Raw genomic sequence first — 24,839 nt, 5'->3', positions numbered from 1 at the left:
CAAAGAGACCAGGTAGAACACAGAAAGTGAGGGTGGGGCTTATGGTGCTTTTAGACAGAGCGATAATTTGCCCGATCGCACGATTAACGATTTTGAATGAACGATAAGTTTTTTATAACGATCAGCGTTTAGATGGAACGATACATTGTACGGAAAAATCTCTTTGCGATCGTTTTGCGATCGCTTAAGCCAATCTCACGCATAGGTTAAATCGGTGAACGACTGTTTACACGGAACGATCTGCAAATTTTTTGCGAACGACGAACGACAATTTAAGAACATGTTGTAAGATCAAAATGAACGATTTCTCGCTCGTCGTTTGATCGTTCGCAGCGTTTACACGTACGATTATCGTTCGAATCCGATCGTTATCGCGCAAATTCGAACGATAATCATTCCGTCTAAAAGCACCATTAGTTAGTGCTGTGCAGGGGAGAAAACGTGGACTGTGTACATGCAATAAGCAACAGCTTTGGAGTCGAGTGCGGTTGTTATATACTTAACTACCTCCTCCATGCTATGAACCAAAGGGTATACACCTTTAAAAAAAAAAATCACAAAATCAAGGCTACCCTATTATTTCTGACCACCCATTAAGTTCTAAGCAGCTGTCCTACATGAAGATATGTTTATTCTTTCTCTGTACTCATTGTCTCTTGAATATAATCTCCTTTTCAACATAATTATCAGCTATTTACTGCTTACACCAGGGCTGCTTTTGTGATGTAGCTACTTCCTTGTTGTGATCATATTGCTGCGTTCCTTCTGCATTAAAAAAGCACCATCAAAGTCAGTGTCTTTCTCCCTCACATGCCCCTCTATAGTAGTCTAACATGAATCATCCACCTGCATAGTGGCATCCTGTTCTGCAGTACTATGTCAGGGCATGGCAGACATTAAAAATACTTTCAAAGTACAAGAACACTTTAACCAAACTTAAGAAAAGTTCCGGGTGGGCACATCTGTATCCCATTTTTTTTTTATTGAAACATGGATAACCAATACAAAAGCTAAAATAAAAATGAAACACATTTTTTGTGGAAAGTCTTCTTATTTTGTAAGTACTATAGCATCTTAGTTTCCTTTCTGCAAGAAGTTTGTTCTCAAATCAGAAACGAGGAACAACATTCATCTGATATAACTGAGGTCTTGAAGCATTGGTGTTGGGCTCCGGCCTTATGCTCAGATTCTTTCGGTCTACAGTGGGCTCCAAGGTAAACTTTTGCAGTACAGTGGTTATAAAGAGAAAGAGCTCCATGCGGGCCAGGCCTTCTCCCATACATATGCGCTTTCCTGGGGACAGAATGAGCATAGTCAATAAGAATGAATTATGCCAAATCTAGAGGTGTTCTTCAGTTCTCTCATCTACATGCCAGAGAGAATGGGTACCATATTATAAGTTGTTAAGTGCCACACAGCAGATGCAGAAATTTACACCAGCTCCAGACCCAGTGTTGATTTTTGCCATGATATATGCCTGGCAAGCAGGAGTAAGTCATGGTAAATTAGCTGCAAGATGAGACTACACCTCCTCCCCACCTTGCCGTGTCTTGCTTCCCATCAGGCAAGCAGAGCCTACATCGGAGGGAAAAAAAACGGTGCCTTTCCCTGATGTACACCAGGCATATATTTCATAAATTCCGCCCCAAAATTTTGGACAGACTTTAGCACCATTGTTCTTTCCCTAAAGGGTATATGCATATTGGTTGGCTTCCAGTGGATTCCTGATATATAAGGAGTACTCACTGAGCTGACCTGTCATGCCCACTGCAAGGTGCAGGTCCTTTGAAAAGTCTGTAGCTTGGCAGTCTCAAAGTGTCTAGGCCCAGCCTAAGGCCCTAAAAGTCCTAGTATGTTATGGGGTTCCTGTAGTGCTTCTCCCCACAGTCGCCATCTCTTTCTGTAGAACTCTTCTATTCCCCCCTCCCCCCTTAGGTAAGTGGACTAGGATTGATGGTCTAGGAAGAGATGTGCCCCAACTGATCTGATATATTTTCATTCACCAAACACCATATTAAAGGGGTGATGTCACAAAGAAAACTAGGTCTATAGTTATGTTATAGTTATTATGTTAAATGAAAGCATTTCTAAAAAAAAATGTATTGATTGAGAGATATAGACTCACTAATTCCCACTAATGCCTAACAATAGTAATGAAAATTATTAATAGACACTTATTATGGGAAACGCATAACGCATGTTCTGGTCAGCAGGAGCCGGCAGTTTATGTGACGTGGCATCAACTTTAAAGAGACCTGAACACTTTATGCTGTAGTAATGCGTTTCCCATAATAAGTGTCTATTAGTAATTTTATAACTTTTAATGAGCAATAACATACCTTAAAATTATTGTGCCCCCACTTCCTCTTTAAAGGGGTAGTGCGGCGCTAAACAATTATTCACAAAATAACACACATTACAAAGTTATACAACTTTGTAATGTATGTTATGTATGTGAATGGCCTCCTTCCCCGTGTTTCTCCCCACCCACGCTAGACCCGGAAGTGTGGTGCATTATACTCCTCCGTCCGCCATCTTCGGGAGGCCAGCCAAACCGCTCCATCCGTCCCTCATGCTGGCCCCCCTATGCCACGTCATAACTGTGCTCAGCCGCGATTGGCTGAGCACAGTTATGCTCAGCCAATCGCGGCTGAGCTGCTGATGAGCGGCATTGGGGGGCCGGCCGACGGATGGAGCGGTTCAGCCGGCCTCCCGAAGACTAATTCATTGTCCTAAGATGGCGGACGGGGGTCGACACGAGATGCGGTGAGTATAATGCACCACACTTCCGGGTACACGGGCGGGGGCGGGGAAGGGGGCCATTCACATACATAACACACATTACAAATTTGTATAACTTTGTAGTGTGTTATTTTGTGAATAATTGTTTAGCTCCGCACTACCCCTTTAAGGCCCGCCAGGCATCCACTTTCTTGGGTTACTCATGCTCAGTTTAATCACAGTCACCTGATCTGTCAGATTAGTACAGGCAGTTGGTTTTCACTTTACATACAAGCAAGGGGGATTGGGGCAAAGTGTCTCTGCGCTGTTGTATGGCAACAGCAGGGTTGCACTTCAGAGAGGTCAAAAAACACATAGGGCCAAAAGCCCAAAGGGTCTCCTCTTTTGAAAACACCCCCAGATCAAAAAATAGCCAATTACAATAAAAACTTTATTATATGCAATAAAATAATAATATGTTAGAATACGTTAAAAACACAAACAACACCTCCAGAGATCAATGAGCTAACTTGTCCCTACAGGGATCTATTAAATAAAATAGTCACTTCAATGACCATTACACCAAATTGTCCACTGCGGAATAATACCAATAGTGACACCGTTCAGTGTCAATAATAATAAATGAATATGCAAAACAAGAGACCGTGGGGCCTTACTTAAGAGTCTCGAAACACAGGACTAGCCAGATATCCCTCCGGGAAGGACCCAGCCGAGAGGTGGCTCCTGTAGGGAAACCACCAAAACCACCATATAAAGTGGCCCTATAAGTCAATGTAATGACAAGGGAAAATGACAAGGGAAAAACAGGGCCAGGTATCCATCCACATACAGCTGTTTTGGGGTGTTGCCCCTCATCAGTATGGAGCAGGATTCTGGCTAGGTGGGAGCAATGTCTAGTAGAGCCATAAGAGAAACAGATCACTGGTCTCAGGGAGCTCAAAGCGCTCAATGCAGTGAAATCCTGGGTGTATTGCTTCCTGGGAAACATCAATATGCAAAACAAGAGCCCATGGAGCCTCACTTAAGAGTCTCCAAACATAGGACTAGCCAAACACAGCATTATCCCAGCAGGATCAGTCTGTGATAGCTATGGTTGTATTTTAAATCACCCAAGCATGGCTGTTATAGAACTGTGTGCCTGCTCAATTTGTTGCTACAATAAATGGGGACAATAGACAGTCCCAGCCATAGTTTATAGATAACAATTAGCATTTACGGATACTAAAATAATAATAATAATAATAATCATCTCTTACCTGCAGAGAATGGCATAAAGGCATCATTTTTCTTAAGGGAACCCTTCTCATTAAGAAAGTGTTCAGGATCAAACTCATCTGGGTTTTTTAATTGTGTGGGGTCTTTCAGGACAGAGGTCAGGACTGGAATAACCATGGTTCCCTACAAGTAAAGGTAAAAAATATGTAGGTCTAGAAAATCAGAAGCATTAAAGGTCAGGTCTGGTTGGTAGTTGATAAGAAAAAGTGATTAAAAAATCTGGCATCAGATGCCCTCTAAGGTAGTGTCCCTAAGGTACTAATAATAGGTATAACAAGAAGTCAAAGATTTTAAAAGGAAAGTTTTAAATGTCGGTCCTGATTCATAACAAGAAAGAAACCAAAACTCCCAATGACTCTCCCGAAATTTAGTTTGAATTTACTTATATAGTTAACCTTATTTCATTTACATTCAATGTCTGATTTAGATTTGTACAAGAGTCCTTGGTCCTGTATTGAGTACTAAGTGACAAGACATACCTGGCCTGGCGAATGTGAGTATCTCTGGGTGACATGACACATTCAGTAGGTAAAAGAGGTACTCTAACAAGATTAGTTTTGTTTTTTTGCCAATACATTGTGTTAATAAAATTATTTCACTTTGTATCATAACTTTATTTAAAAAAATGTATTTTAAAATTTTTAGTTTTTTCTTAGTATATATATATATATATATATATATATATATATATATATATATATTTGACTGCCAGCAGTAAGGGGCCCCCTCTGCTGCCAACAACGTTTGGGTCAAGAACTTCAGAGCTATGTCAACTATCTAGCTCAACAGTTCCTGATCAAGCGCTGCTAAACAGCACAAAGCAGAACAGGTTCCGTTTACCCCCCGTCTGCAGAAGGGAACAGGACCCTGCTCAGCAGTGCTAAATCAGAGCAGGGGATCGGGAACTGCAAGCCAGTCAATGGAAGTGTGCAAGTACATAGAAAATAGATAATAATAAAAAAATTATATATATATATATATATATATATATATATATATACACTCACCAGCCACTTTATTAGGTACACCATGCTAGTAACGGGTTAGACCCCCTTTTGCCTTCAGAACTGCCTCAATTCTTCGTGGCATAGATACAACAAGGTGCTGGAAGCTTCCTCAGAGATTTTGGTCCATATTGACATGATGGCATCACACAGTTGCCGCAGATTTGTCGGCTGCACATCCATGATGCGAATCTCCCGTTCCACCACATCCCAAAGATGCTCTATTGGATTGAGATCTGGTGACTGTGGAGCCCATTGGAGTACAGTGAACTCATTGTCATGTTCAAGAAACCAGTCTGAGATGATTCTAGCTTTATGACATGGCGCATTATCCTGCTGAAAGTAGCCATCAGATGTTGGGTACATTGTGGTCATAAAGGGATGGACATGGTCAGCAACAATACTCAGGTAGGCTGTGGCGTTGCAACGATGCTCAATTGGTACCAAGGGGCCCAAAGAGTGCCAAGAAAATATTCCCCACACCATGACACCACCACCACCAGCCTGAACCGTTGATACGGCAGGATGGATCCATGCTTTCATGTTGTTGACGCCAAATTCTGACCCTACCATCCGAATGTTGCAGCAGAAATCGAGACTCAGCAGACCAGGCAACGTTTTTCCAATCTTCTACTGTCCAATTTCGATGAGCTTGTGCAAATTGTAGCCTCAGTTTCCTGTTCTTAGCTGAAAGGAGTGGCACCCGGTGTGGTCTTCTGCTGCTGTAGCCCATCTGCCTCAAAGTTGGACGTACTGTGCGTTCAGAGATGCTCTTCTGCCTACCTTGGTTGTAACGGTTGGCTATTTGAGTCACTGTCGCCTTTCTATCAGCTCGAACCAGTCTGCCCATTCTCCTCTGACCTCTGGCATCAACAAGGCATTTCCGCCCACAGAACTGCCGCTCACTGGATGTTTTTTCTTTTTCGGACCATTCTCTGTAAACCCTAGAGATGGTTGTACGTGAAAATCCCAGTAGATCAGCAGTTTCTGAAATACTCAGACCAGCCCTTCTGGCACCAACAACCATGCCACGTTCAAAGGCTCTCAAATCACCTTTCTTCCCCATACTGATGCTCGGTTTGAACTGCAGGAGATTGTCTTGACCATGTCTATATGCCTAAATGCACTGAGTTGCCGCCATGTGATTGGCTGATTAGAAATTGAGTGGTAACGTGCAGTTGGAGAGGTGTACCTAATAAAGTGGCCGGTGAGTGTGTATATATATATATATATATATATATATTTATTTTAAAACAAAGTTATATTACTTGCCAGAAAGTGCCCTATCAACTGTGCTGAGCTCACTGTGCCCACCCCAGCAAGGAAGGGGTTAAACGGGTATTCCCCCCCAAAAAATTTTTGCATTAATACGTTGCCCACCCGTAGCTTTCCATCTTTCCAATATAAAGTTATTACGGATTCTGCACAGTTTTGCTGTTATCTAGATGCACTCACCCCCACCGTTTGCATAGAATCATCAGCTCTCAGTCCACTCCGACACGCTCCCTGCTCCTGGCCCCGACCCTCCGAGACGGCATCACGTGTCCTCCCTCTCTTCAATGGGCTGGCTTCTAACCCTGCCTATTGAAGTGAGGGAGTACACTGACAGCTGCTGCTGTCTCCCGACTGCCTCCCCCCAGGTCACCTGTGTGCCCCCTCGCCCCTGAACACACCTGTGCCCCCCCCCCCCCGCAGCTCACCTCGGCACCCCCCGCCCCCCCTCCGGGACTCACCGGCACCACAACCCCCGTTCTCACCCGCGGCACAACCACCCCCGTTCTCACCCGCAGCACCTCGGCCCAAGACCTCCCCATCTCACCCACGGCACGACCACCCCCGTTCCCACCTGCAGCACCTCGGCCCACGAACTCCCCCCCCCCCCGTCTCACCCGTGGCACAGCTGGCAGCGGTGGTACCAACACCCCCGGACCGCACACAGCTCAGTACAGCACCCCCCGCCGCCGGCTACTTTGCTTGGTTGCCGGGATGCGGGGGGTGCTATGGGGCGCTCACTAATCGTCCGATCCCCCCCCCTCCTCCTATACCAAGTACATCCCCCCCCCCCCTTCCGATACCGAATACATCACCCCCTCATCAGATCTGCAGCACCGGGCCGTCTCAGCTTCCATCACAGCAGCTGCAGCAGCTCACCGTGCTTTGTCCCGCACAGAACGCTGTGAGCTCCTGCTGTGATGGAAGCTGAGACGGCCCGGTGCTGCAGATCTGATGAGGGGGTGATGTATTCGGTATCGGAAGGGGGGTGGGGGATGTACTTGGTATAGGAGGAGGGGGCAACCAAGCAAAGTAGCCGGCGGCGGGGGGTGCTGTACTGAGCTGTGTGGGGTCGGGGGGTGTCGGTACCGCCGCTGCCAGCTGTGCCACGGGTGAGACGGGGGGGGGAGGTGGGGGAGGGGCGAGGTGCTGCGGGTGGGAACGGGGGTGGTAGTGTCTCCCCCCCAAGCCTTCACCTCCTCTCCCCCCCCCCTTCACATCTCTCTCTCCCCCCCCTTCACATTTCTCTCCCCCCCTTCACATCTCTCCCCGCTTCACATCTCTCCCCCCTTCACATCTCAACTCTGCTATGCAACGCACACAACTCTGCTATGCAACACACACAACTCTGCTATGCAACGCACACAACTCTGCTATGCAACGCACACAACTCTGCTATGCAACGCACACAACTCTGCTATGCATCGCACACAACTCTGCTATGCAACGCACTCAACTCTGCTATGCTACGCTCTCAACTCTGTTATATCTTGTGGATATCAGCTCTGCTACATCATGGACCAATCAGACGTAAGCATTGCATGATGGGAGATGTAGTTTTCTGGCTGGAGCCATGTTGGATATAGTTCGGCTTTCTAAAAAACTTGTACCTCAGGAACGGAAGCAGCTAGAAAGACGGGAGACGGCTCAAAATTCTCAGGGGGACTTGGTGAGTAAGACCAGCTAGGTTCGGGAGCATTTTATTTTTTTAGCTCTTGGGGGGAATACCCCTTTAAGTAAAGCTTCTATTTTCTATCTTCTTCATCCTGTAATCAATCATCCAATCAGAGGCTGAGGCCACCGAGGGAAACCGATGTAGCCACTGATTGGCTGAGGGGAAACTGCAGGAGTCTCTGCTCAGCCAATAAGCAGCTGCAGCATTGTTCTGTCTCAGCCGCTGATTGCAGTAGGAAGAAGATAGAACACCCCACACGCCGGGGGGGGGGGGGGGGGGGGTGTTAAGTTTAAACCCGCTGGGGGCCAGACTGGAACTTTTTGGGTCTCATTACTATTTAAGAAGAATTCAGTTCGAATAAACAAATTGATTTGCCCATCTCTAAGAAACGTGTAATGAGACAAGGAAGAGCAGCATACTGTACCTTAGGAATGTGATATCCTCTGAAGGTTGTGTCCTTGCTGGCGGCATGAGGGACTCCTAAAGGGACAATATCAGCAACTCTCTGGATCTCATGGATTACAGCTTCTGTATAGGGCATCTTAGTCTTGTCTTCTATTGATGGACAGCGATCTCGGCCTATGACATTGTCAATCTCTTTGTGGATCTTTTCTGGATTTTAGTAAAAGAGAATACACCATATTGTAATTAGACCCATAGTACGATTAGAACCAAATTGATGATTAAAGATAAAGTAAAGGTCTTATCATAAAATGATACAACACAGATTTATAATACGGCACCCATAGAAGTCTATGAATCAGACCCCTCTAATACCTCGGTCCGGAGGTGGGAAGCACAATGTATTATTTACACATAAAACATATCATTACCTTGTATTTCAGGATACTTCATGAGGATAAGAAATCCGTATCTCAGAGTTGTACTTGTAGTCTCTGTTCCAGCAAAGAATAAGTCTAATATTGTCGCCTTTAGGTTTATCTCATGAAATTCTGTGTCTGGATTCTTTCTTTCCTAAAATATTTGGAGTTAATATTAGAGACCCATATACCCTGACGACTTAAAGGAGTTTTCCAGCCATAAAGGGGTCGTGCCAGGAATCAAATAAGGTAAAATCAGATGTGTTCCTTTACATATATGTGAAGGAACACAAAAGGGCTGTTGTTGGTAAAATAACTTACATTCTTGTATTGTTTCTCTTCCTGACACAGCCCCTTAATGAAATTCTCAGGATTGACCATCAATATTAGATTGGTGGGGGTCAAACTTGCAACACTCCCAGTGGTCCATGATGGTGTGGGGATGGGGTGTTAGGAGTTGGACACCTGCTGATCTAATTTTGATGGTCCATCCTCAGGATCTGTCATTGCTTTAAGATTTTTTCATCAACTGGCACTGGTACAGGGATGCCAGTTCTGTGGTCCTCAGTGTGACGAAAACCCCTTCCCTCTGTGATGCGGCTCCATTAGAATCAATGAAGCTGCGTCACACTGGGGGCAGGCAGGCCCGTCTCCAGTGCTTCAGACCGGGCCCGTCTCCGGGAAAAGACCGGCACTGTGTGCGGGAACAAGGCCGCAGTTAAAAAAAAAAAGGACAGCAGCACCGGCATGCCCGCGCTGGCACCAGTCTATTGATGTAAAAATCTTAAAGGGGAACTCCAGGTAGAGGTAAAAAAAATGAAACTTCTGCAGAAGCAAATAGCATTACTTACCTGTCTATCCCAGTTTTGAAACTACCAAAAATCCATTTGTTTTGGGGGATTTTGTTCTGTATTGTGTGGCTGTACTTCCTGGTTGAGCAGTGGTACACAGTACTAGGTTCCGTAATGCAATGCTTTCCCTCAGCTGTTCATCACAGTCCCCCACCCTGCCCATTCCCTGCCCAAATCTGTTGCAGAACTTCTAGGCTGTGTTCACACATTGCAGTTTCATTGTGTTACGGAATTATTTGCAGTAATTTATAATCTCATTGCCCCCCCCCCATAGCACACTGTATTCCCTACCTGTAACATCAATATTGTAATAAAGTAAAGAACTTTTTTAATTTAAATAATTTTTTTTTCTTTTGATTTCTACGCACATATTATGATCGAGCATCTTTTATCTTTGATGTTGAGTCCCACAATAAGGACTTTATCCGATATAATCTTACATGGGATATACGGTTTATGCATTGTTTTTTTGTCCAGGTGGGATTGGCAGTGCCGGCTCTGATCCTCTCTGCCGTTTAGCATCATTTACTTCTGTTACTGCATCATTTTTGTGAATAAGCTGCAGTACTGCAATGAAACTCCAGCATGTGTGAACACGGCCCTAGTTTCAATGCAGAGTTTTGCACAATCAGCAAAGTTGCAGCAGCTGCTTCTGGCCAGTCAAAGATGGTGAATCACTCAGGGGATTGGGGGCTCCAGCCAAACCTCCTGTGACATCACGCCCTGCCCCCTGTCTGCATCATCAGCCTGCACTCAGCAAACACACACAATGTGAGCCATGGAATATTTGTCTCCTAAGGTGGGAGAGCAGAGGGAGCAGGAGACAATGTGGATTGGCACAGAGGCCATTTTTCTTTACTTCCTGGATTTCTATCAGTAACCAGTGTGGCAGAACCACACAGATATGGTAATACATTGTATAGACACATCTATATAACTTTTAATGTACTTATAATAGAGAACAAGTTTCCCTTATGTGGAGTTCCCCTTTAAAGCAATGTACCTGATGGTACATTCACTTTAAATAAGAGTCAAAACAAAAACAATAAAACGTGTAACCAATGACATGATTGCTTTCAACCTTGTATTTTCAAATATGGTAAAATTCTGGCTGCTATGAATCATCTATACATCTTTAAATCTAAGGTTATCTACAAACCCACCTCTTCCATCTTTAAAAGAAAGCAATCTATGAAGTCACGAGGGCAGTTCTCATCCAGGGTGGCTCGGTGAGCATTCACCATCTCCGTAATAAATAGTTTCAGACTGTCCATAAGTTTATACATCCTCTGGTGAGGACCGGGTAAGTGTGGCATTATACTTGGGAACACATTTTGGAGCTTATTAAAGACAAGAAAATAATGGAAAATACAACATTAATATACATTTTTGATTAAGGCTAGGTTCACACACAGTAAAAAAAAAAAAGCTAAACATGATTGTAATTTTGAAAGAAAATAAAACTGTGTGAACACAAGAAAAAAACTGCAATTTTTTGCAAAAACAGGTCCTATATAATGAGCATGTTCATTATTTGGATGTTCGTAATCAATAACATACATTATTATGTTATATGGTGCGCGCACTGCCAAACCCATTTCCCGTTGACTTTATTATATTGAAAATAGGGCTGTACTTTAACCTCAAAATTACAGCCATATTTTACTTTTATTTTATGGTGTGTGAACATATAGTATTTCCGTCAGTCTTTTGGTCAGTTTTTTTAAGATCAAAACCAGGAGTGGGTTGGAAACACAGAATGGCTATGTTCACACAACGTTTTTTCAGCTCCGTCATTTTGAGTCTAAAATAATGGACGTCATTTTGCTGTTTGGCCTCCCCTTAGTGCAATGATGGCTGTTGGTACTTTGGTCTAGTTTGGGGTTATTAATTAGGCTTTGGGTGTGTCTTAAAGGAGAAGTCCGGCTAAAATTTTAATGAAAGTATTGTATTGCCCCCCAAAAGTTATACAAATCACTAATATACACTTATTACGGGGAATGCTTATAAAGTGTTTTTTTCCCTGCACTTACTACTGCATCAAGGCTTCACTTCCTGGATAACATGGTGATGTCACTTCCTGGATAAAATGGTGATGTCACGACCTGACTCCCAGAGCTATGCGGGCTGTGGCTGCTGGAGAGGATGATGGTAGGGGGACACTGAGGGACACAGGGCACTGGAGGGACACTGAGCATCCCCCTGCCATCATCCTCTCCAGCAGCCACAGCCCACACAGCTCTGGGAGGGCAATACAATACTTTAATAAAAATTTTCACTGGACATCTCTTTTAATTGAAAAGTCCCTTCACTTTAATAGTAAAAACGGAGAAAGAACTGTGACAAAAGAATCACTGTGTGTGAACAATCAATAAAAAACGTCCAGTGTTTGCAAAAGACGTCTGAAAATAATTGTCATGATCATTATTTTGACGTCCGCGGCGATAACGTCTGTTATTCAGTACAATGTGTGCATTGGATGTCCATCTTGCCATTGACTGCAATGCAGCCAGAAAGGTAAGTGTGCTTTATAATATTCACACAACCCATCCCCGAGCAAATCTAAAAATAAAATTGACGGCCATCATTTAATGACAAATATTATTATACCAATATATCTATTATCTGTCATTAAATTATGGATGTCCAATAAAAATCTCCGTCATCTTGACAGTGTGGGAACATAGCCTAATGGTTCTTTTGCTCTTATTCTGTGCCAAGGACACATCCCTAATGTGAGTCAAGGTGTTCAGACATTTAGTCAAAAGTCTGTCTGAGCTATTGGTATGTTACTAATACAGGGAGACGGTAATTGTATCCGTATCTGGACATATGTAATATACACCAGGCAATTTACTTTCAGGCATCTAGGCTGAAATAGCGATAGCACCTATAGGCTATGTATACACTTCAGGAATTTTGAGATTTTGATCATTATTTACAGCCATCATTAACAAATGACGTACGTCTTTTTCCCAAAGTTTAAAGCGTAACTATAATTTCAGGGTCATTTTTCTGAAAACATTAAATATTAACAGTACAAGCGATTTTAAGAAACTCTGTAATAGGTTTTATGTACTAAAAGAGTTTCCTTCTGTACTGAAAAAGCAATCTCCCAGCCTCCCCCCTCACATCAGAAGAAGCAGGATTTCTGTCACCATTATGTGGCTATGGAGAGGGGAGGGGCTGTTAGGAGTGACTGAGCACGGAGCAGTCCTGCACAGCACAACACCCTGCAATCTTCTCTCAGTAAGTTCATAGAGAAGCACTGACCTTTCTGACACCTGAATTTAGCGTTTTAGGTGCCCAGAGAGTCTACAAACAGCTGACCTTCATGTCACCTCTTCCTGCTCCCTCATCTCCCTCAGCCCCTCCCCCCTTTTTAGGCTTACAATGGAGAGAGCAGAGCCCGTCTTCACTGGCTTCTCTGTAATGAAGACGTGTTTGCCTGATAATGCACAGATAAGAAGTCAGGGGGGGAGGCTGGGAGATTGCTTCTTGAGCACAGAAGGAGGCTTTTTTGGCTGATGAAACCTATTACAGAGTTTCTTAAAATCGCTTATACTACTGATTTCTGCAATAAAAAAAAACATGACAGTTACGCTTTAACCATAGCCATAATACTATACATTGTAGATATTTTGTAATATTTACCAGCCCTGAAACAGAGTTGAACAGCTTGGAAATATTGTCAATGTTTGACATAAGAGTCAAGAATCTCTGATCTTCGTAGTCAAATCTTTCACCAAACACAACGGAGCAAATGACATTGGAAACGGAGAGTCGCAGTATATCTATTGGGTCGATTGGCGTATCTGTTAGTAAATATAAAGAGCTGTCAGGTTTTTATTAGAGATGAGCAAACCGGGTTCGGGTTCGGCTGCTGAACTTGGATAAAGCTCTAAGGTTGTCTGGAAAACATGGATAAAGCCAATGACTATATCCATGTTTTCCAAATAGCCTTAGGGCTTTATCCAACTTCAGCAGCCACCGCTAATCAAATGCCAAACGTTCCGGTTCGGATGGAGTCTAGCATGCTCGAGGTTCGCTCATCTCTAGTTTTTATATAATATTACATACAATATAATGTAAACATAGGAAAATCTGCCCATGATTATCAGAATAGCCTCAGAATATGAATATATATATATATATATATATATATATATATATATATATGTACAAGGTGCAAGCTCAGATGTACATACTGTATGTTGTCAGAAGCCTTGGATCCCTACATTGTGTAGTGGCTATGTTGTGTTACTGCAGCTCAACTCCCATTAAAGTGAATGGGACCTGAGGTACATCAACACAGCACAACTTAGTATATCCAGACAACACTGCTCAACCAAACAGCTGATCCAATCAGGTATTGATGACTCACCTTGGGAATAGGCTATCAATTAAATTTTTAAGGAAATGCCATTAATACTGGCTGTACACATTTATTTGAAGAGATCAACCATTCATCTAGTGTGTGGGGTGTAAAGGAGGATTGGACAAATTGAATTTCAACAGGCTTGATCCATTATGGTCCCTGTTGAGTATGCATGTTCACAGGTAAGTACAGGAAGATGGTTAAAAACAGGGTGTTGACCCACTCACAAGTGACCAGAACTGCATGTAGATAATTCCAACACTCTAAAGAAATAGATAGTCCAGCATACTCTGTAGGTCAAATTTGATGTTCCATGGTGTGTACCATTTTTAAATGCATCCAAAAAATACGAAGATTTTACGAACTACAGAGTATGCTGCTTCTTTGGACAGTAAGATGGTTATTGGTTATAGTATGGCCGGCCTCAGAATATGAAACATATATTTTTGGAAATGAAACCACCTTTGTCCTTCATCAATTTTTCTGCAAGGCATCGGGCTTCTTCTTGGATCCTTTCTTCAATGCTCCTCTTTCCCATTCCAAAATTTCTCAAAGTTGTCAGAGAGAATCGCCGAAGAATTTTCCACCTTTCTCCGTTGCTTTCAATGACCCCTGTAAGTTTAAGCAGTTTCTAGAATTAGTAAAACATGGATGTTTAAATTCAAATAAAAGAGCGCCCCTCCCAATACTAGACACAATCCAAGCACAGGAGTGGAGCTGTTTCTGGAAGATGGGAACTATGTTTTAATTTTCTTTCAACCCTGGACCGCCTACCCCTAAGAGAGGGCTTAAGACAGCCTCCTTCGATCGCCAAATAAAGGTAGCCCAGGTGGCATAGCAAAGAACCCAGGCTGCCTGTATAATGGATCAATGTATAATGGATCTCGATGTGGGGGCCTGATCCAGCCACTGGACCATCTATGACACCCAAGATGAGCCATTTAAATGCCGCTGCCAGCGGCATTTAAATGGTTAAGTATCTAGCACAGAGGATTGCCCCAGTAGAGAGCTCTCTTTACCATCTTACTGGCACAATGACTTAATTGTACATTGTGGTGAGGGAAGGTGTTAAATTATTCCACTAGATAATGATGTAAATGCAAAACAATATCAAAGTCTGATTTTTGGCCACATCCTATCCCAAAAAAATAAATAATAAAAAGTGATTAAAAAAATACAATCTAGGTAAAATAGCTTTGGGAAAAACAGAACATGACATTACACAGCTCTGCACAGAACGAGTATACCTTGCAGTACTAGCAAAGTGGCATTTTCTCTCTCCCTAAGAGCGACATATAGATCTATGAATTTCTGTATAGTACTATTCCTCCCCCATTTGCCGAATATTATATAAATTAAAGTGTCACGCCGTCATAACTTTCAAAATCTAAATTTTTTGTAGATGTGAAATAAAGCAAGTTTACAAATGACATTGATTATTTTTATTTTTTTTTGTTGTTATCATGCTGTAAAACAAAGCTGTACTTACCAGAAATCCAGGTCCAGTCTCCTGAAGGCAGATTTTTAGTCTTGTGCTGGTTGAAAAAAAACGACTAAACACATAAAGTCCCGGTCAGTACACATCAATGACATGACTGCCTTCTCTCTGTGAGCGCTCAGATGATACACAGGACTTCCTGTTTTTTGACTCTTTGAAAAAAAAATAGTCAGAAAACAGGAAGTGCAGTGTTTTTCATGATAATTAAAATAAATAAATGTAAATAACAAACTTGCTTTATGTCACATCTACTGTTTATTTATATTTTGAAAGTTAAAACAACAGTGATACTTTAAAGAGGACCTGTCAGCCCCGTGCCAGGCTCCTAACCCCCAGCTAGATCCCCTTATACTGACCTCATCTCGCCAATTCCCGCTCCCGAAGCTGGTGCCGGGACGGAGATATCCTGGTCAGAAGCAGGCGCGCACGCTGTGGAGATAGGTCCGGTGTCCATACAGAATGAATGGAGCCGGACTCATCTCTGCAGCGCGCGCACGGCTCCATTCATTCTGTATGGACGCCGGACCTCTCTCCACAGCGCGTGCCGGCTTCTGACCGGGATATCTCCGTTCCGGGAGCGGAACTCGGTGAGATGAGGTCAGTATAAGGGGATCTAGCTGGGGGTCGGGAGCCTGTCACCCCGACACGGTGCGTGACAGGTCTCCTTTAACACAAATGTATAACCTGTATATATCATTATAAAATAATCTGCCATTTTCTTTCTCGGCTTACCATAATCCTTATAAAACAAGTTTCCTGCTCCTGATTCTCCCCTATCACTAAATGCATCACTGCGGTCCACCAATGCTTCCTTCACTGCATCGTACCCAATCACTGCTATCATCCGAAAGTTTGCTATGTAGAGGGTGTAGACCGGTCCATACATCTTACTCAGCTGGAGAGATAGAAAACATGGACAATACTTTATGTTACACTTCGGCTGTTTTGACATATTACACACCTGAGCAGGAGCCACATACTTACAGATGAGCATCTAGTACAACAAACTTTACCCAGACGGGTTAGGAAAGACTTTGGACTTTATAAGACATGATACTATAACTACCCAACGCCAACATATCCATGCATTACCATCCATTACCATTACCATGCATATCCATCCATAGTACAGGCGATTTTAAGAAATTTTGTAATTGGGTTTATTAGCCGAAAAATCCATTTTTATCAAGAAAAAGCAGTTTGAAGCTCTCCCCCCTGTTTTCATGATTTTCTATAGAGAGGGGAGGGGTTGAGCGAGATGAGGCACCAAAACAGGACAACAAAGAGTTAATTTACAGCTACATCACCGAGCTATCTCCTCTGAAGTCAGCACTGACCTCTCTGACATCTAAATAGAGGCTTTCACACAGCTCCCACTGTGTAATCCTTTGTTCTCTGCTCTCTGCTGGCGACTGATCTCCCTACTCCTGATAATGAGCAGTGAATAAGAAAGAGGAGGGGGGAGGGTTGGGGAAAGTGTTTTTGAATGCAGATAATGGCATATTTGTCTAATAAACCCCATTACAAAGTTTTTTTAAATCACCTGGACTATTGATTTCTGCAAAAAAAAAAAAAAAAAAACACCAAACAACAGTGACACTTTAACCCCTTAAGGTCAAAGCCTATTTTCGTTTTTGCGCTTTTGCTTATTCCATTTTAAGTTTAAAAGTCCATAGCGCTTGCATTTTTTCACCTAGAGACGTATATGAGCGCTTATTTTTTGCGAAACCAATTGTACTTTGCAATGACAGGCATTATTTCTCCATAACATATGCTGCGAAACCGGAAAAAAATCATTTGCGCTGTCAAATTGAAAAAACAACGAATTTGTTTTGATTTCGGGGAGTTTTGCATTTACGCCGTCCGTCCTATGGTAAAACTGACTTGTTATGCATGTTCCTCAAGTCGTTACGATTACTATGATATATAACATGTATAACTTATATTGTATCGGATGGCCTGTAAAAAATTCAAACCATTGTTAACAAATATACGTTCCTTAAAATCGCTCCATTCCCAGGCTTATAGCGCTTTTATCCTTTGGTCTATGGGGCTGTGTGAGGTGTCAGTTTTTGCGCCATGATGTGATCTTTCTATCGGTACCTTGATTGCGCATATACGACTTTTTGATTGTTTTTTATTACATTTTTTCTGGATTTGATGCGACCAAAAATGCGCAATTTTGCACTTTGGAATTTTTTTGCGCTGACGCCGTTTACCGTGCGAGATCAGGAATGGGATTAATTAATAGTTCGGGCGATTACGCGCGCGGCGATACTAAATATGTTTATTTATTTATTTATTAATTTATATTTATAAAATGGGAAAAGGGGGGTGATTTGGACTTTTATTAGGGGAGGGGATTTTTTTATTAATAAAAAAACTTTTTTACTTTTTTTTTTACTGTAACTAGAAGCCCCCCTGGGGGACTTGTATATAGACAGCACTGATCTCTCATAGAGATCAATGCTGTGTATATACACAGCAAAGATCGATTAGATCGGTCATAGATTACTATGGCCTGCTGCAGGCCATAGCAATCTATTGCCGAGCCGGGATCAGCGTCATTCCGACGCTGAGGCCCGGCACGGGCAGAAGAACGGATCTCCCCCCCGCGATCGCATCGCGGGGGGGAGATCCGTCCAACTAGACACCAGGGATGTGTTTACCTAAGCCTCTAAGTGCAGCTGTCAGGTTTGACAGCTGCACTTAGAGGCTTAATTAGCCGACGCGGCAACGGGACCCGCGCCGGCTAATAGAGGCACTGCCCGGCTGCACGTGTCAGCCGGGATCAGCGCCGTTCAGAGCAGGGTCCCAGCGTATCAGAGCGGCACCATGACGTATCAGATACGTCATGGGTCGCTAAGGGGTTAAGCTTATTCATTTCAATGGGTACATATAATGTTTCCTTTATTCTGCAGTGGTGCTGCAGGGACATAAAATACTTACTGTTGGATTCCCCCACAGACAGTTGATTGTTGATTGTTCCAGCATTCGGACAACCCGTGGCCAGCCTATTACAGTGATGGTGAACCATCGGCCCTCCAGCTGTGGCAAAACTACAATTCCAATCATGCCTGGACAACCAAAGATATGGCTTTGGCTGCCCAGGTATGATGGGAATTGTAGTTTAAACCGGAGGACCAAGAGACCCATCCAACAAAACACTGTAACATGAGGGAAATATAAAGGTTTGCATGCCAATTTTCTAGCATATCATTTTTTTGCAAAAGTTTTAAAGCAACTTTGTATCCACAATCTGCCCCCCCCCCCCCCCCCCCCCTCAAACCACTTGTACCTTCGGATAGCTGCTTTTAATCCAAGATCTGTCCTGAGGTCCGTTCGGCAGGTGATGCAGTTATTGTCCTAAAAACAACTTGCAGCCCCGTGCCTGACGGCCGGGGCTTAGAATGTCTGTGCATTAGGCTGGCACAACCTCTCTGTCCTTCCTCCCCACCCTCCTCCTTATTAGGAATGTTCCAGGCAGATTGTCTCCTATTCATCAGCTGTGTGAATACTGAACATGGGCTGGATCGTAGAGGCACCTGTGCAATGTTCAGACAGGAGAAAATGTTCCAGTGGCATTCCTAATGATGAAGAGGGTGGGGAGGAGGGACAGAGGGGTGGTGCAAAGTTAGGGCACAGATATTCTAAGCCTTGGCCGTTGGGCACAGGGCTGCAAGTTTACAGGTTGTTTTTTAGGACAATAACTGCATCACCTGCCGAACCGACCCCAGGACAGATCTTGGATTAAAAGCAGCTATCCAAAGGTACAAGTGGTTTGGGGGGGGGACAGATTGTGGGTACAGAGTCACTTTAATTTTATGCTTTTAGGCTTTTTTAAAAAAAAATTTTAGGCTTTTATGCAATGTTAGGCCTTTCTGTGTTTTAGATACTTTTGCACTTTTAACTAAGAGGCGTGGCTGTGGGTACTCCAGCAAAAAAAAAAAATATATATATATATATATTATTTGCAGTTTGGAGAGCAGGAGAGGTTTTCTATGGAGATTTGCTACTGCTTTAAACAGTTCCTGATATAGACAGAGGTGGCAGCAGAGAGCACTGTGTCAGACTGGAAAGAATATACCACTTTCTGCAGTACATACAGCAGCTGATATGTACTGAAAGACTGTATATTTTTTATTAGAAGTAAATTACAAATCTCAAGCATTTTCTAATTTTTTAGCCACAGTTTTTGTACGCAACTTTTCAAAAAAGTTGCAACATTTTAGTGAAACTTTCCACTCAATATTTGACATACAAACCACATGGGAAAAAAAACATTAAAAGCTGCATAAATTAAAGGGGTTGTCCAGCAAAAATCTTTTTCTGTCAAATCAACAGCAACTGTCCAGAGCAGGAAAGGTTTTCTATGGGGATTTATAGAAAACGGAGACAGAGTTCCTGTCTCAGCCAGAGATGTCAGCAGAGAGCAGTGTGACAGACTGAAAATATAACAACATTTCCTGCAGGACTTGCAACAGCTGATAAGTATGGAAAGACTTGAGATTTTTTAATAGAAGTAAATTACAAATCTATATAACTTTATGACACCTGTCGATTTGAAAGAAAAAGATTTTCACTGGAAAACCCCTTTAAGTTAAAATAAATCATACACTGCTTGATAGTTTGAAGGAGGAATTGCTGTATAACTTATTAATGGTAAGATCATATATAAGCGTACATACCTTAACTAAAGACTGTGGTAGTTCTGAGAAGCTGATTTGAAAGATGTTCCCCAGCAGTGGTAGTGGTGTAGGTCCTGGGGGTAGGTTACTGTGTTTTACCCTACCCCACCATTTAATGAGATAGATTAGGAGAGTGACCCCAGTAGCCAGGAGAAGTGTTGCCGCAATATTCAGAGCCATCCTGCTCTCCAGTAATCCCTGCTCTCTGTTTAATGTCCGACTGTATTTTTACATGGCCGGGAGCAGGGCAACAATCCAACACGTGATCAGTGAGAACAGGCTGGGTGTGTTCAGAGTGCAGGGCTATAGCTCTACTGCAAAACATAGTGTGAATGCCACAATAATTAACCTCTTAAGAACCAGCTCTACTTTTTCATAAGTAATGATGTTTGACGTTTTTTCATCACCTCCTGAGAGCCATAACTTTTTAAATTTTCTTTTGCCGTAGCCTGATAGGGACTTGAATTCTTCTAGGACAGGTTGTTATTTAATGCCGCATGCCATACATGTAACGCATTAAAAACTTTTCTTTATTTCTTTTGTTGTTTGACATCAATAATACAGTTCAGGTAACACAATATACCCGCATTGCAGTCATGTACAACTCAGTAAAAAATAATGTGATTTTTAGCTATTTGTTGATCAGTAAACCTAAACTATGTACATGCAATCTGAGCCTGTCTGCTTTCTCCTTCATGCTTTGCACCTAAGGCCTTATTCACATGTCCCATAAAATTGCCCGCAACCACAAACAATTTAAGGGGCCATTGAATCTATTGATACTATTCACACACACAAAAAAAATAGTGTCCTAGTGTGGAGGCAGATTTTGACACAGACTTCTCGATAGAACTCTATGGGATCCGTGTTTTTCACTGACTTCATGGATGCCACATCCATGGAATCCATGAAGAACAGGGATCCCATGTCACCTGCATCGAGCCTCACAGGAGTGCACCACTTATGTGTGAGAGTGTGTATGTTGAAGGCTCTTGACTAGAGATGAGCCAACCGGGTTCGGGTTTGAGTCGATCCTGAACGTTTGGTATTTGATTAGCGGGGGCTGCAGAACTTGGATAAAGCTCTAAGGTTGTTTGGAAAACATGGATACAGCCAGGGATGGATTAACTTTACCATAGGCCCCGGGCTGTTCACCAAGCCTGGGCCATCCCACCCCACTGTAACTATGGCAGCACTAGCCTGGCGTTCATAGTACAGGACAGATAATGTCATGATGTCCTGATTTGTGCAAAATTGCCATAAAAAAACTGTGATTTTTTGCAAATCATGGCGGAAGTGTAGCCAGGAGACAGTAGACCACTGAAAGTATAAGTCTTTTTGGGTGGTCATGGGCCCCCCAGAAGCTCAGGGCCCCCGGGCTGCTGCCTGAAACGCCCCTATTATAATCCACTACTGGATACAGCCAATGACTATATGCATGTTTTTCAGATAGCCTTAGGGCTTTATCCAAGTTCAGCAGCCACTGCTAATCAAATGCTGAAAGTTCAGGTTCGGATCGACTCGAGCATGCCCGAGGTTCGCTCATCTCTACTCTTGACAACTCTTTTCTCAAGCTATTCTGCATAGTTTATTCCAAGACATCAAGACAACGAAACAGAACAGCGATATACATCAGAGTAAGGCCCTATTCACACTACGAAATTTGTGCTGAGATTCCAGGCGGAACTCCTGTTACAATGGGAGGGCGCAAACAAGCACACACAAGCAGGTAGACAGGCTATTTGCTAATGCTTAAAATCGGAGCTGGCTTTTATACTCTGCTTCGCAAAAATATCTAAATATATAAACATACATCTTATTTATATTTCTACCATATACTTCTAATTATCACTAAGTAGCATCATTTTCTCTACGTTTACATGTTTATGGACCATAAATTCTTATCTCTTCTTCAAGGCGTCCAGTTGCCTCTAAAAAGGTGTCAGAATTGTACGTTAAGTCGTAAAACATATCATGTGAGGTCAGTGACCCTTGTCGAGCGATACACATTTTGGGTATAAACACACACACCGTATTTGCGATACACAGCAAATACACAACAAATACGCAGCAGATTAGATCTAAATAACTGAACACAGCATCAAATCTGCACCATCAAATCTGCTGTAGATCTGCTGCGTATTTGCTGCGTATCTGCTGCGTATACGGTGTGTGTGTTTGTACCCATAATTACGTTTTCATCATTTTTGTCTACTTCTACAAAAGTTTACTTTTCTATCTAAGATGTCCTAAAGAGACAACATGGCTGCCGAGGCCTATATAGTCTAACAATGCCTAAAATGGCTGAAAGAGACAACATGGCTGTCAAGGCCTAAATACAGTCTCTAGCAGTTCATAAGAAGGCTGAAAGAGACAACACGGCTGCCAAGGCCTAAATACAGTCTCTAGCGCTTTTGTAAGATGGCTGAAAGAGACAACATGGCTGCCGAGGCCTAAATACATGGGTACTACAAATTGACACTCTTTAATTTAGACTTACCCAATGCTAAAATGCAAATACTTAAAAGAATAAAGACAATTAGACCTGGATGGAGTTAACACTTGGCCACGGCCTCTTTATTAAAACACATCTTAAATTCATACAGCCATCCAAACCGCTGTAAAGCAGCTCCAGTTAAGTTATTAGTGTTAAAAGGTAACCATAAATATAACTAATACATAAAGTGTCCACTGAAAGAGCAACATTACGCCGCCATTAAGCCAGGCCTGTTTGGCCCCACTCCACTAACAGCAATTTCAATGGCGGCCTGCAGATTCAAATTAAACAGGTCCAGCCCTACAGCTGATAGATGTATGAAATCAGAATGATAAAAGCTGAGGAAACCTGCCCCCAGGTCCAGAGGCCGAAAGGCAAAACTCCCAATACAGGGCATAAATTTGGCAATGCTCCTATTTATCCTCTTATGAATTTTAAATCCTGAGAATGCAACCAGACTGAATGATCTCAGATGATCATTGCCCCCCAGATGAATTATTATAATGCCAGGAGAGAGGCAATGAACATCCATAAACATTATGTTGTCAAGCAATTGAGACCACCGCTGCCCTTTAACACCAAACCAGCAAACCTTTATGAGGGACGATATATCAGTGTCCTATAGGTCAATTTAATGACAAGGGATAAAACAAGGCTAGGTAACCATCCACATACAGCTGTTTCAGGGTGTTGCCCCTCATCAGTGTGGAGCAGGGTTCTGGCTAGGTGGGAGCAATGCCTAGTAGAGCCATAGGAGAAACAGATTGCTGAACTCAGGGAGACCAGCCAAATGACAACACTGCCACAACATTGACTTATAGGGCCACTTAATATGGTGGTTTTGGTGGTTTCCTAACAGGAGCTACCCCTTGGCTGGGTCCTTCCCGGAGGGATATCTGGCTAGTCCTGTGTTTTGAGACTCTTCAATGAGGCTCCATGGGCTCTTCTTTTGCATATTCATGTTTCCCAGGGGGCAATGCACCTAGGACTTCAGTGCATTGAGCGCTTTCACTAGCAGCCAGCAGTGTTGTCATTTGCCCCATGCATGGCTGCTTTCTGCAGGTCAGGCTAGGTTCACGCTTGTGTCGGTGCTCAGTTCGCCGTGCTCCATTGCAACATTCATTTACTTTGCAGGATCTAAGAGGACAAAAAAAATTCTGTAAGCTGTCAGCTCAAATCCTGCAGAATAAATGGACACCAGGTAGAAACCAAATCTGTTAGTGTCCATTCTTGAACAGACCTTCCAGCTCCATTTTGTGATGCTGAACAGGGCCCTGGTGCAAGTGTGAACCTAGCCTAGACTAACAAAATGGTGACCACTGTGCACAGAATAACTATCAGGCGGGGCATGGGTATAAATACTTTTGTTGGAATATTGCATGTTCATTCTGTTTATTACAACAACTAAATTACTGTGAAGTATTGTATGTATTCAGATATAGTGTTATGTTGTTGATAAAGCTTTGTTAATAAAAAAAAAAAGGTAATGGTGCAGAGAGAGAGAGAGAGAGAGAGACAGGAAGTGTGGCCGGGGTTTTCCTGCTGCTGGTCTTCAAGCATGGAGAAGAGACACAAGCTGACATGTTGAGATTCTGATAATGCTGACAGTTCATATGTATTCTCTTGTTGGATTCTTCCTTGAATAAATCTCTGTTGTTCATCATTCTGTGTCCTAGAACGCTGGGCGCTGAACACTGATCCACTGCCAACAACTTTTCTATCATTTGATTCCATATTTTCATGTAAAAAACTGCCATGATTAAGATGATTAAGGGTATATTCACACGGACGGGCTCGCAGCGAGAATCTCGCTGCGAGCCCGGCAGGTCCTGTCAGTTCCCATACACTACATACTTGCTGCGGTCTAAACGACCGCAGCGAGTATGTAATTCTGCCGCCCTTAACCCCTTCTGCTCCCGCCCGGCTCCCCAGCTGTAAGCATACATTACCTGTCCTTGCTGCACGGGTCCGGCGTCCTGCTCTCCCGTCCGGCCAATTAGTGTGTTTCCCAGCCGCAGCCACTGATTGGCCGGGCGGGAGAGCAGGACGCCGGACCCGTGCAGCAAGGACAGGTAAAGTATGCTTACAGCGGGGGAGCCGGGCGGGAGCAGAAGGGGTTAAGGGCGGTATAATTACAT

General features: G+C 43.1%; 1 protein-coding gene across 1 annotated transcript; it reads right to left on the bottom strand.

The window, feature by feature from the left end:
* Positions 1-951: 951 nt before the first annotated feature.
* On the bottom strand, positions 952-20,455 carry LOC138766024 (cytochrome P450 2G1-like). The gene is made up of 9 exons (XM_069943300.1): positions 20,205-20,455; positions 16,249-16,411; positions 14,481-14,630; positions 13,295-13,455; positions 10,804-10,980; positions 8,802-8,943; positions 8,393-8,580; positions 3,999-4,140; positions 952-1,293 (listed from the first exon to the last, which is right to left on the bottom strand). The coding sequence occupies exons 1-9, from the start codon at positions 20,382-20,384 to the stop codon at positions 1,109-1,111; spliced, it is 1,488 nt and encodes a 495-aa protein (XP_069799401.1). The 5' UTR covers positions 20,385-20,455; the 3' UTR covers positions 952-1,108.
* Between the last annotated feature and the right edge of the window lie 4,384 nt (positions 20,456-24,839).

Source organism: Dendropsophus ebraccatus, chromosome 10 (assembly GCF_027789765.1).
Source record: "Dendropsophus ebraccatus isolate aDenEbr1 chromosome 10, aDenEbr1.pat, whole genome shotgun sequence".
NCBI lineage: Eukaryota > Metazoa > Chordata > Amphibia > Anura > Hylidae > Dendropsophus > Dendropsophus ebraccatus.
Note: the sequence above shows the minus strand (reverse complement) of the source record. Positions and strands in the feature narration are given on the sequence as shown.